Source organism: Mastigoproctus giganteus, chromosome 10 (assembly GCF_048544385.1).
Source record: "Mastigoproctus giganteus isolate SK-2022 chromosome 10, ASM4854438v1, whole genome shotgun sequence".
In the NCBI taxonomy this organism is placed as follows: domain Eukaryota; kingdom Metazoa; phylum Arthropoda; class Arachnida; order Uropygi; family Thelyphonidae; genus Mastigoproctus; species Mastigoproctus giganteus.
The window spans coordinates 145738852-145753052 of record NC_143584.1 but is presented as its reverse complement, the minus strand read 5'-3'; the positions used below and the strand labels follow the sequence as shown (position 1 = coordinate 145753052).

The following is a 14201-nucleotide window of genomic DNA, read 5'->3' as shown; positions in this document are numbered from 1 at the left end:
CCTAATACTGTCATTGTCCAATATCTAAAAAAATCATTTATCCTAATTTGGTGTACTACCACTTAATTTGAAACTACTGTATGCTGCATTTCAGAGTAATTACCTGCAGGTATCTCACTTTTTAACATAGTGAAATAATGGATAGTGAGATAATGTATACTAGTTTTATTTTTGTTATGTCATTTCTGGTATAGGCTAGTAACTTTCTAAGGGCTTTCCGTACCATTCCCGAAGCCTCTGCCTTAGGCCTAATTATATCAGATTTGGGAGATACACGAAAAAGAATTAATATTCCTAGACTTGTTCAAAGTTGGACAAGATTTATGCTTCAGCAGATTCACACAGTAAGTAGCAAATAAATATTTTTTAACTATTTAAACAAGGAAACTTCATGTATTATTACTTTTTGGTTTTCATTGTGTTATTTCAAATACTTTAAAATATATGTAATTTCATGTATAAAAATTTTAAAATTTCTAAAAGATTTTAAAAGATTAGTTGCATCTATATGGTGTCATTTAAAAAAAAAAAATAATAAATAAATAAATTTTCTTTTATACTCCAGGATGACCACATGGTCAGAGGAGTTCACAAGAGAGAAAGAATACAAGAAATAGCAATCTTGAATGAACCCTGGTCACCCAAAGCAAGTGTACTTATGCACCCTCACGCCTGACCAAATATTTGGTCAGGCATGAGGGTGCATAAGTACACTTGCTACATTTAATAGTTATTTATTATGTATTACATCAGTTGTTATTTTTGTTATGTTGTTATTTGGTTTTTAGGAGCATTAGCAACTAAGGCCACATTGCTCTGGGGATATGCGGTGGTCATTCCCTGACCTTTCCGCATCCTCCGTATTTGGTCAAGTGCTGATTTTGATATTTTTTTTATTCAGAATTACTTCAAGCTACACTTATCAGCTGAAAGATCAATTCAATAAGTTTTATTAAAATTGGCACTTGACTGCCAGTTTTGCATTCTACATGCTACGCAGCACTACATTCGCCAAAATGGCAAGTATTCTGTATGTTAGCATTTCATGAAATAAAATCTGTTGTTACCGTGCAGTGACAGTTTCGATGAAAGTACGGGAAGGCTCCTCTGAGTAACCCATCAATTTATGCTTGGTACAAGCATTTTGTTACTGAGGGCTGTGTGTGTAAACATAAAAGTGCCGGCAGACCATCAATGAGCGTTGAGAGTGTTGAAACCATTCAACAGACATTTGCTCGCAGTCCGCGAAAATCTGTGCTGCGTGCCAGTAGAGAACTTAACATAGTGAAAACAATTGTCTGGCAAGTTCTTCGGAAATGCCTTCAACTGTGTCCATATTGATTACAAACATTGAAATCATTGTTGCAAATATTGAAATCCACGGACAAAGTGAAGTGGTTTGACTTCTTTTGCAACTTCTATTGGAATGAGCCGCAGCCTGGAAAATAAGATGCAGGATATTTCAGAGACTGCTGGGAATCATTGGGGTACAAGTAAACACATGGGTTGTGTTAGGGTAGCTAAGAAAAAGAACAGGTGCATGTATACTTGTGTGTACACCAATGCTAGGAGTTTAGTAAATAAATTTGATGAATTTGAGGTATTGCTCAAAACATCAAAGGCAGATATTGTGGGGATTTCAGAGACGTGGTGTCACACAGATATAAGAAATGCAGAACTGGAATTTGGGGAGTACAATGTGTACAGAAAGGATAGACAGGATAGGAAGGGAGGAGGGGTTATGCTATTAATTAAGAAACACATAAAATCCAAGGAAGTGAAGCCAGTCGACATCGCTGGACAGTGCAGTGTCGAGTCAGTTTGGTGTGACATAAGCATTGGGAGATCAAAATTGAGAGTAGGAGTGTGCTATAGGCCTAATGACTCTGATGAGTATAATAAGAAACTGTTCGGAGAAATAGAGTGGGCCAGTAAATCAGAGAGTCTTATAATGGGGGATTTTAATTTCCCAGATATTGACTGGAATTTGGGGGCTGGTCACTCACACAGTAGCAAGGCTTTTGTGGATTTATTGGATGATTGTTTTCTACATCAGCATGTTCGGGAGGCAACTAGAGGGAGTAATACTCTTGATTTGATTATCAGTAGTGATTCTTCATGCATTCAGAATCTGCAGATAAATGAACCACTTGGTGGCAGTGATCACAGTGTGCTGAAGTGGGAGTTACTCAAAGAGGTAACTACCATTAGGGGTAAAGGGAAGGGGTATTGCTTTCGTAAAGGCGACTACAATGGACTGAGACAGTATTTAAATTCTATACAGTGGGATCAACTGATGATATTGCCAACAGCAAATTCAAAATGGGAAGCATTCAAAGAACTTATCGTGGAAGCTACTAGGCTTTACATACCAACTAAGAAATATTGTTCAAGGTTTAGGCCTAAATGGTTGTCAGATGAACTAATGAGGCATATGGCAGAGAAGAAAAATGCATGGGATACATACAAATTAACACGTGACACGGATGCCTATGATAGATACAAGTTGATCTGTAACCAAGTTACAAAGGAGGTTAGGCAGGCGAAGGCAGATTACGAGAGATCCTTGGCAAGGGATGCGAAGAAAAACAGCAAAGAGTTCTTTACTTATGTAAACTCTAGAAGGAAGGGGATGAATCAGATTGGTCCACTTGAGATCGATGGGTCAACTGTTGATGACCCTGCTCGGGTAGCTAACAAACTAAATGAATATTTTGCATCGACATTCACACATGAGGAGTTATTCAGCGAGGGGAATGCCAGAGGTGTATTCAACTCTAGCAGTAAGCTAGAGAATCTTGTAATAACTGAGAGCAAAGTGGAGGAGAAATTGTTGAAGATAAACACAAGAAAGGCACCTGGGGTGGATGGGATCTATCCAGTTATATTAAAGGAGGCAGCAAAGGAGGTAAGCAAACCCTTAGCCATAATTATGAGAGCTTCCTTGGACTCAGGGGAGGTACCCATTGACTGGAGATGTGCAAATGTGACCCCAATTCACAAAGGGGGATCAAAGGCTGACACAAGTAATTATAGACCTGTGAGTTTAACTTCTGTTCCCGGAAAATTAATGGAGGCACTGGTGAAAGAAGCACTGCAGGATCATCTAGACAAGACTTCAGTTATAGCTAGGACACAGCATGGTTTTGTTAAAGGGAAGTCTTGCCTGACCAATTTGATTGGATACTATGATGCAGTCACAAAAGAACTGGATGCAGGGAATAACTTTGATATTATATACTTGGATCTTAGAAAGGCTTTTGATACTGTTGCACCTGGAAGACTGCTGCACAAATTGGAGCAGTGTGGCATTGGAGGCAAGTTGCTGCTATGGATAAAGGGGTGGTTGAGGGGGAGAAGACAGAGAGTGGTAATCAATGGACACTGCTCATCGTGGACTAATGTTATTAGTGGAGTCCCTCAGGGTTCAGTATTGGGGCCTTTATTGTTTTCTGTATTTATAAATGATATTGATGATGGTATATCAGGCTTAATGTCCAAGTTTGCAGACGATACAAAGGTTGGCAGGGTTGTCAAGGACACTACTGACACTATGCTGCTGCAACAGGATTTGGAAAGGTTGAGCAGATGGGCTTCGAGGTGGCAAATGAAGTTTAACATTGACAAATGTAAAGTACTACATATGGGAAACAGCAACCCCAGAGCAACGTATCAACTCTGTGGTACTACACTGACAGTGGTAGAGAATGAAAGGGACCTGGGGGTGGTGGTGCAGGCAGATATGAAGTTCTCTGAGCAGTGCAGACGAGCTGCAAGAGTAGCTCATGGTGTATTGTCAATGATATATAGAAATTTTTCTAGCAGGGATAAGGAGGTGATTATTCCCTTGTATAAGGCAATGGTCAGGCCACACCTAGAGTACTGTATACAGGCCTGGAGGCCTCATTTCAGGAAGGATGTAGAGCTGCTGGAACGAGTACAGAGAAGGGCAACTAGATTGGTGAATGGGACAAAGGGGTTCTCTTACGAAGAAAGGCTTAAGTTTTGCAAATTACAGTGTCTGGAAACTAGGCACCAGCGGGGTGATCTGATAGAGGTGTACAAAGCCTTGAATGGTTTGAGCATGCTCAATGCTGATGGGATTCTTCCTCTAGCTCAGAAAAATCACCTGAGAGGGCATAAATTCAAATTGAGGAAAGACAGATGTAGGATAGATGTGCGGAAATTTGCCTTTAGCCAGCGGGTGGTTGGAACAGACTTCCATCCCTTGTCGTGGAAGTTGATAGCCTAAATAAGTTTAAGGCTCAGCTGGACAGGTATTTCGAACGAACAGAGGGGTGAAGTGGAAGTGGTTATTTTTATTTATTTATGTTACTTTTTTTTTTTTTTTTTTTTTTTTTTTTTGGCTGATGCTGCATAAGCTTGCTTTCTTGCATCAAATGCCTCTACTAATGCTAATGCTAATGCTAACTTCCTCGAAAACTTGGCTGACAATGACACATTTCTGAACAAGGTGGTCTTCAGTGATGAGGCAACCTTCCACCTGTCAGGATGAGTGAATCGACACAATTTATGAGTCTGGGGCAGTGAAAATCCCCATGAGTTTTTGAACACGAAAGGAACAGTCTCAAAGTTAACGTTTTTGCCACAATGTCTCGAGGAAAGCTGTATGGGCCGTTCTTCATCGAACTGATGGTGATAGGGTTCGTCTACTTGGACACGGTCAGTGAATGGTTAATGCCACAGCTGCAGGAGGACATTACAGATGTGCTTTATCAACAAGACAGTGCCCCTCAGCATTTTCATAATGAAGTGAGGTCGTACCTGAATGAACATCTTCCTCAGCGTTGGATTGGGCATGGAGGCCATATGGATTGGCTTCTGAGGTCACCTGATCTGACGCCAGTGGATTTCTTTTTGTGGAGTTATGTGAAGGACAATGTGTACATCCCTCCACTACCAATGATACTGCAGGAGCTGAAGGCATAGATTACTGAGGCCGTTGGTAAAATTGATCACGAAATGAAGCACAAAGTGTGGCAGGAGATTGAATATCGCTATGATATTGCTCGAGTTACTCATGGGGCCCACATTTAACTTCACCAATGACTTGACGTACCTTCATAAAACTTACTGAATTGATCTTTCAACTGGTATGTGTTTCCTGAGTGTAGCTTGAAGTAATTCTGAATAAAAAATATCAAAATCGGAAACATCATTTACGGGCACCCTATATACTAATGTAACAAATTTACTATGAAAAGAACTAAACTTCCTAATACACACACACACAGACACACACAGAGAGAGAGAGAGAGAGAGAGAGAGAGAGAGAGAGAGAGAGAGAGAGAGAGAGAGAGAGAGAGAGAGAGCTTCAGTTATAATCTCAGTCTGCCAACCAGTAGATCAGAGGAGTTTACAGTTAATTATTTTGACAATGAATACTATATTTAACAGTCATGGGTTTGAACCTTGATCCACTCAAACATGTATGCTATTGCATCTTTGTAATTGACCACTCAGACAGAGGCAGTGAGGAAAATTTTTTCGGTTTAGCAAATTTTCTTCATTGCTTTTGCATGCTGCATTGAAGCAGGTTTCCCATTGCCAAAGTGAAGAAATTTCTGATGTTAATGTTCATTACTCCAGCTCACTTCAATTTTCTGGTTTTGTGGGCCCATCTGATAGTGATGCTTAGATTTTTGCTATTACTAAGATATTTGTATTACCTTACAAAACTTGTTAATTTACCTACTAGAATAGCAGACAATGCTAATAACATGCCCAATACACTTGATCTTTTCTCCTCACTAGCAACCCTTCAAAGTATGCTTAATATTTGTACTCTGGGGACTTCAGATTACAAAATTGGAGGCCATCTTTTCTCTAATGAAGCATCTGTCCCAATCGCCATTTTCAGCCTTGTGTCATTTAGCATTACAAGAGTGTGAAAGGAGTACTCTGCTTGATTTTTATTCCTTTTCTCTGTGGTTGAACTGTTGTTTTAACTTTTTTCACCTTAATGTTAGTGAAGTTCATGTTGGAATGTATTTCATTATTACTCATTCTTCCCTGAACTCTCATTCTTTAACTAAACTATGATTTTACAATAAATGTACTAAGGCTTCAAGATAAGGGTGTAGTTGTAATTGGCTTGTATTCATATGCCTGGTTTCTTTTTCGGCCTGCATTAGACATTCTGCTGGTTGTAGACAAGTTGTTAATCAATCCAAACATGATTTTGAACATGTTAAGAGTAGGAAACTTGTTTCTTGTCCAAATGGTAGTAATACTTCTGGTCTCTTGCCAAAGCTATTGGTTACATTTTCTGCCCATCCATACCTCTGTTACACTCAGATGGTTCTATTACATCCTAAATTACATCCCTGCAGGGGATGTAATTTAGGATGCTATTTCTATTAATTTAAATGCTGTTTCTATTAAGCACTGATCACACTGTATGTAAATATATTTATTCACTAATATACACCAATGAGCCAAAACATTATGACCAGCGACTCGTTATGCAAATCGAAGCAACTGCAGGTGAACTACAGCATGTGTGAGGATTGGGACATGGTATAAAAAACACCTGATACTGAGCTCCTTTAATCTGTGTTACTCTTGTTCTTCAGATGGAAAAGGCAGCAGACTTAAACGAGTTTGACAAAGGCCAAATTGTAATGGCCAGATGACTGGGTCAGAGCATATCCGAAATGGCACGGCTGGTGGGATGCTCACTGTCAGCTGTGGTTATTATCTACCGAAAGTGGTCCGAGGAGGGGAAACCCACGAATCGCTAGCGAGGTGTTGGGCGATCACGGCTCATCGATGCTCGAGGTAAGCGAAGGCTCTCCCGGATGGTACGTGGCAACAGAAGCTCGACTGTGGTGCAACTCGCCGGTAATTGGAATGCTGGTTATGGAAGTAATGTGTCACAACACACAGTATATCAAACCCTGCTGAAAATGGGGCTGTGTAGCCGCAGGCCGCTCCAAGTGCCCATGCTAACCACGGTTCATCGTGACAGCACCTACAATGAGCACGCGAGTATTGAAACTGGACCTTGAGTGATTGGAAGAAGGTTGTCTGGTCCGATGAATCATGTTTCCTGTTGCACCATGTGGACAGCTGGGTATGTATGTGTCATCTACATGGGGAAGTGATGGCACCTGGATGCACCGTGGGATGAAAACAAGCTGGTGGTGGCTGTGTCATGCTTTGGGCGATGTTCTGCTGGGATACCCTGGGTCCAGTCCATCCATGTGCTGGGCACTCTGACGTCTACCACCTACTAAAACATCATGGCTGAGAAGTACACCCTTTCATGGCAATGGTCTTCCCCTCTAGCGGTGCCACCTTTCAGCAGGATAATGTGCCATGCCACACCGCCTGGCTTGTTCGAGACTGGTTTGCAAAACATGAGGAAGACTTCCAGTTATTGCCCTGGCCTCCAAATTCCCCAGAAATCAATTCCATCGAGCATCTGTGGTTTGTGTAGGAACAGCAACTCTGATCTGTGGCATCTCAACCACGGACCTTACAGGAGTTAAAGGATCTGTTGGTTACGTGTTGGTACCAGATACCACAAGACGGATTTAGAAATCTTGTAGCATCCATGCCTCACCAAGTAACAGCTGTTTTGGCTGCACGTGGAGGGGCCTACCTAATATGTTGGTCCTCCAGCATATCCTCCAGCATAACGTTTTGGCTCATTGATGTAAGTGCAAAAAAAAAAAAAAAAAACCAATAACAATAATAAATTTAAAAAAATATTGACAATTAAATATTGTTGTCTTCTTCAGCTGATAACTGGCACATTTGGAATCTGGATTGAATTACAAGGAAGTAATCTCCTGAAGATAATGCTATTTAATTGTTGAAAGCAACAATGTATATTTATAATATACATTTTATATGTATATTTATAATATACAAAGCAGTTATAATATATTTATAATATATTTTAGCATTTTTAATTATATCTTTTATTTTACTTATTGTTGTTTTATTATGCAGAGTCTACAGTTTTAATATTAATATTTTACTGTATTGCATTTATATTGGTGAATAAACATATTTTCATATAGTGTGGCAATAGAATTAGCATGTAAACTTAGCATTAGCATTAGTAGAGGCATTTGATGCAAGAAAGCAAGCTTATGCAGCATCAGCCAAAAAAAAAAAAAAAAAACTTGATAGAATTAGCATGTAAACTTGAGTTATTACTTTAACTTTTGCATCAGTGAACTTTATAAATCCTTACATGCGAAAATTTGATTATACTTCATTCAATTTTTCAATTCCTCCCTCTCATTCAGACAAGACTTTCTGAGCCATAATAACTGATAAGGCGAAGTGCAGGCGAAGTTTTTATGGCTCAGGAAAATAGAGAAGTTTATTCTATTTTATTAACTTAAATTGGCTTAAATTGGCATATTAACTTATTTTCTAGAGTAGATTTATATTCCTAGTTACGATACTTAGTTTAAATTTTAACTTAGAGATTTTGTAGGTTATTACTTAATATTTGTAAGGATATCCAATCCACGTGTTTTTCAAATTTGCAGAGCCGACGAACAGGAAGTTTTTTAGCTATTTAGTTATTTAGCTGCTTTATTGACTAATTGTTATATTAAATTATTTTCTATAAGTAGTTTATAGACCTAGTCAAGATCCTTGGTTTATTCTGAATTGAGACAGTGATATTTTGGAAGTTAATTAATACTTAAGTGTCCGTAGATTTACCGTTTGTAACTTGCCACCATTGTTATACGAGACACAACGTTATATCCTGAACTAGATAGCATTGGCTTAGTATAGCAGAGTATATAATATCGATTAATCAGTAAAATTTATTAATCTTGTTGAACTTCATTGTCAATTAAATTGTACTTTTTAACTAACTACATATAATGACTTAGATCTTACAAACATAACATAATTAATTAATACATAACTTGAAATGGAAGTTATATAAAGGAACTCGAAGATAATACTTGATACTGAAAAAAAAAAAAAAATATAGATATATAGTGTTACAACTACGTTGGGATACAAGTTTACGGTTATAATTTTGTGCTGTAATTGAAATTTTATTGAAATTGAATCAAAATCATGACTCAGACCAGAGCAGCAAAGCAAAAGGCTCAAGCTAAATGGAGTGCTTAAGCTCAGGGAGAACTGAGGGGGGGGGGGCAGTAGCCCTCTGAATAACAGCCTTTTAAAATGCACTGCTTGCTTGATGTTTGTGCAGCAATCAGGTATGGGACATGATATTGCTAAGGGGGATGTCTTTGTGTGTGCGTGATTTAAGAAGTGTGAGGAAATGAGGCGACAACTCAGCGTTGTTATGGGCTTATATGAGAGCTTGAAGGACAGGGTGAATGCCCTCGAAGGATCTAAATTGAAGGGCCCATCAAGCTCTCAGCTGCCCACATCAACGCCAGAGCTTGCACTTGATCATCACACAACTCAGCGGCAACCACCAAGGCAGAATGCGCTGGTCCCACAGGAACTAGTAGTTGTTGGTGACTATATTGTCAGGGAAAAAATGCTATGTGAAAAGGATAGGTGGAAGAGGACCAGGGTATGTGTACCAGGGGGCAAAGGTTGATGACGTTGCAGAGTGGATATCATCTTTTAAGGGCACAAAAGGTTATATTGTTGTACATGTTGGCACTAATGATATTAAGAGTAGGAGACCGGCAGAATTACTTAACAAGTACAGGTCACTGTTGAAAAAAAGCCGTGAATTAGGGTTGAATTTGAAAGTGTGTGCAATTCTGCCCAGACATGATAGAAGGGAGTATATGATGAGAGCATTGTTGATCAATTTGGCCCTGGAAAGATTGTGCAAGGCTGAAGGGGTAGAATTTTTCAGCCTGGTCTGTACTTGTTAACAGAAGAGACTCCTTCTACAGGGATGGGATACACTTCAATGGAAAGGGTGCAAGAATATTTGCTGATGATATCGAGGCAGTGTTAGGCGGGTCAGAAAACTGCTAGCTTGGGTTGGATACAAGGACTAATAGATTAACAATAGCCACTGCCAGAGGTGAAAGTGATTCTTGCACTGCTTCTATTGAAATGAGCAGCAGCCTGGAAAACAAGATGCAGGGTATTTCAGAGACTGCTTGGAATCATTGCGGTATGAGTAAACACATGGGTTGTGTTAGCGTAGCTAAGAATAGGAACAGGTGCATGTACACCAATGCTGAGTTTGGTAAATAAATTTGACGAATTTGAGGTGTTGCTCAGAACATCAAAGGCAGATATTGTTGAGATATCAGAGATGTGGGGTCAAACAGATATAAGGAATGCAGAACTGGAATTTGGGGAGTACAATGTGTACAGGAAGGATAGACAGAATGGAAAGGGAGGAGGGGTTATTCTATTAGTTAAGAAACACATAAAATCCAAGCAAGTGAAGCCAGTCGACATCGCTGGACAGTGCAGTGTCGAGTCAGTTTGGTGTGACATAAGCATTGGGAGATCAAAATTGAGAGTAGGAGTGTGTTATAGGCCTAATGACTCTGATGAGTATAATAAGGAACTGTACAGGGAAATAGAGTGGGCGAGTAAATCAGAGTCTTATAATGGATGATTTTAATTTCCCAGATATTGACTGGAATTTGTGGGTTTGTCACTCACACACTAGCAAGGCTTTTGTGGATTTATTGGATAATTGTTTTCTACATCAGCATGTTTGGGAAGCAACTAGAAGGAGTAATGCTCTTGATCTGATTATCAGTAGTGATTCTTCATGCATTAAGAATCTGCAGATAAAGGAACCACTAATTGGCAGTGATCACAGTATGCGGAAGTGGGATTTACTAAAAGAGGTAACTACCATCAGGGGTAAAGGGAAGGGTTTTTGCTTTTGTAAAGGTGACTACGGTGGTCTGACACAGTATTTAAATTCTATACAGTGGGACCAACTGATGATGTTACCAACAGCAAATTCAAAATGGAAAGCATTCAAAGAACTTATCTTGGCAGCTACTAGGCTTTACATACCAACTAAGAAATATTTTTCAAGGTTTAGGCCTAAATGGATGTCAGATGAACTAATGAGACATATGGCAGAGAACAAAAATGCGTGGGATACATATAAATTAATGGGTGACATGGAAGCCTACGATAGATATAAGCTGGTCTGTAACCAAGTCACAAAGGAGATTAGGCAGGCAAAGGCAGATTATGAGAAATACTTGGCAAAGGATGCAAAGAAAAACAACAAAGAGTTCTTTACCTATGTAAACTCTAGAAGGAAGGGGATGAATCAGATTGGTCCACTGGATATATGATGGTTCAACTGTTGATAATCCTGCTCAGGTGGCTAACAAACTATACGAGTATTTTGAATCTACATTCACCGATGAGGAGTTAATTAGGGAGGGGAATGCCAGAGATGAGTTAAACTCTGGTAGTGAGTTAGATGATTTTGTAATAACTGAGAGGAAAGTGGAGGAGAAATTGTTGAAGATAAACATAAGAAAGGCACCTGGGGTGGATGGAATCTGTCCAGTTATATTGAAGGAGGCAGCAAAGGAAGTAAGCAAACCCTTTGACATAATTATGAGAGCTTCCCTGGACTCAGGGGAGGTACCCATGGACTGGAGATGTGCAAATGTGACCCCAATTCACAAAGGAGAATCAAAATGCGACACAAGTAATTATAGACCTGTTAGTTTAACTTCTGTTCCAGGGAAATTAATGGAGGCACTGGTTAAAGAAGCACTGCAGGATCGTCTAGACAAGACTTCAGTTATAGTTCGGACACAGCATGGTTTTGTTAAAGGAAAGTCTTGCCTGACCAATTTGATTGGATACTATGATGTGGTCCCAAAGAAAATGGATGCTGGGAATAACTCTGATATCATATATTTGGATCTTAGAAAGGCTTTTGATACTGTTGCACATGGAAGACTACTGCGCAAATTGGTGCAGTGTGACATTGGAGGCAAATTGCTGCTATGGATAAAGGGATGGTTGAGTGGGAGAAGACAGAGAGTGGTAATCAATGGACACTGTTCATCGTGGACTAATGTTATTTGTGGAGTCCCTTAGGGTTCAGTGTTGGGTCCATTGTTGTTTTCTGTATTTATAAATGATATTGATGATGGTATATCAAGCTTAATGTCCAAGTTATGCAGCCTATGCGAAAGTTGGTAGGGTTGTTAAGGACACTAATGATGGTACGCTGCTGCAACAGGATCTAGAAAAGTTGAGCAGATGGGCTGAGAGGTGGCAAATGAAGTTTAACATTGACAAATGTAATGAACTATGTATGGGAAGCAGTAGCCCCAGAGTGACGTATCAACTCTGTGGTACTACACTGACAGTGGTAGAGAACGAAAAGGACCTATGGGTAATTGTGCAGAAATTGAGGAAAGACAGATGTAGGATAGATGTGCGGAAGCTTGCCTTTAGCCAGCGGGTAGTTGGTTGGTGGTGGAACAGACTTCCATCCTTTGTTGTGGAAGTTGATAGCCTAAATATATTTATGGCTGGACTGGACAGGTATTTGGAATGAAGTGAGGGGTGAAATGGGGGCATTTTTTTTTTTTTAGCTGATGCTGCATAAGCCTGCTTTGTTGCATCATATGCTTCTACTAATGCTAATTCTCCAGCAAAAAAGAGATCAGTGATGTCCTAAACAACCTGTTGCTGGGAGGTATTAGTGGTGACATATAATACAAGGAAGCATGATTTTCAGCATTAGCAAAAAAAAAAAAAAAAAACCCTACACCATCATTTGTCCATTTTCTGTAATAATTTATCATACCCATTTTACATTTATTGAAACCACTTCCACAACACCAGATGGGAATTTATTCCAACAGTCAGTTACTCCTAGCTGAAAGCAAATTATTAGGCATCTAATAATTGTGGTTGTGAGAGTGTACGTGTTGTGTACACACAACTACAATCCCCCTAATTGATTCAGCCATTGCAGTTATTAAATTAGGACACTAACATTGTGGTTGGTGTCATAACCACAATCCTCTAATCGATTCAGCAATCGCAATTATTAAATTAGGATCTAGTTACAAAAATGCCAACATGAGGTGCTTGTCATAGAATGGTGTCGCCATAACACTAAATTTAACGTTCTAAACACAAAACTTCCAACCAACCTTTCACCTGTCTGGAACCTTGCGCACATAAAGTTCCTGCATGTCTCGAAATGCATTATGGGAATATAGGAATTCTTTAAATACTTAATTCCTTTTCTCCTATCATTGCCAACCAAAGACGTTTTTCACGAAAGTCGCTCGTGGTTATTGGCTTCGCCTTGTTCTCATATTAATATTTTATAAATGACAACCAGGGTAGTGCATTTCTTCTTCCTTGAGCAAATTTTAATTACAGCTTTTTAACAATTCTGTCTTTATTTATTTTAACTTATTTTAAACTTCATTTCCACTTTAATACCATGCAACTAAGCAGATCAATTGAGGTGCATACTGTCAATTAGCCTCTACTAATGCTAATTAAGCTCTTATTGCTATTATTATTATTATGTCGATCATGTAACGGTACATTAAGAAGCTCTAGTTACACTGTAGGAAATTATGGAATTGGTGAAAGAAACAAAAGAGGTGAAAGACTTCTCGAATTTGCAGAATTTCGAGGATTGTCAGTAATGAACACTTTTTTCAAGAAAAGAGTGAACAGAAAATGGACATGGAAGAGCCCAAATGGATTAACAACTAATGAAATTGCCTTCATCCTCACTAACAGAAGATATATATTGTGAATGATATTAGTGTCCTCAACAAGGTAAATGTTGGAAGTGATCACCGAATGGTAAGATGTACACTTGATATAGATGTAAGAAAAGAAAGGAAAAAACTGACTTGAGTAAATAATACGAAGGTCTTTAAGATAACAGAAGAGGAGAAAAAGCGGTATTTACTGGAACTTAAGAACAAGTTGGAGCTTCTGCAGACGGCTCAGGACCAAGATATTGATGAGTATTACAACTTTCTGAAAGTGATAAAGCCCAAGAAACCTATAGGTAAAAAGAAATTCAAAGAAAAAAAAAAAAAAAAAGTCAAGAAACACTGGTTACCATGAACCGAAGATGACAAATGAAGGGGAAGATAAACACTGACAAGTAAAAAAATTGAGTATACTGAGTTATGCAAAGCCCTTAGAAAGAGTCTCAGAGAGGACATAAGAAGATTTAAAACAAGAAAAGTAGACTATACTATAATAATTAATGATAAACA

At 38.9% G+C, this 14201-nt stretch overlaps 1 protein-coding gene across 2 annotated transcripts in view; it reads left to right on the top strand.

Annotated features, from left to right (window-relative positions):
• Nucleotides 1-14201, top strand: part of PAN2 (PAN2-PAN3 deadenylation complex catalytic subunit PAN2) — a 588859-nt gene that overhangs the window by 209370 nt on the left and 365288 nt on the right. For both annotated transcript variants that reach the window (XM_090383685.1, XM_090383686.1), the window contains exon 13: nucleotides 195-344. In XM_090383685.1, the coding sequence (XP_090239811.1) occupies nucleotides 195-344 (150 nt within the window). The remainder of the gene's footprint in view (nucleotides 1-194; nucleotides 345-14201) is intronic.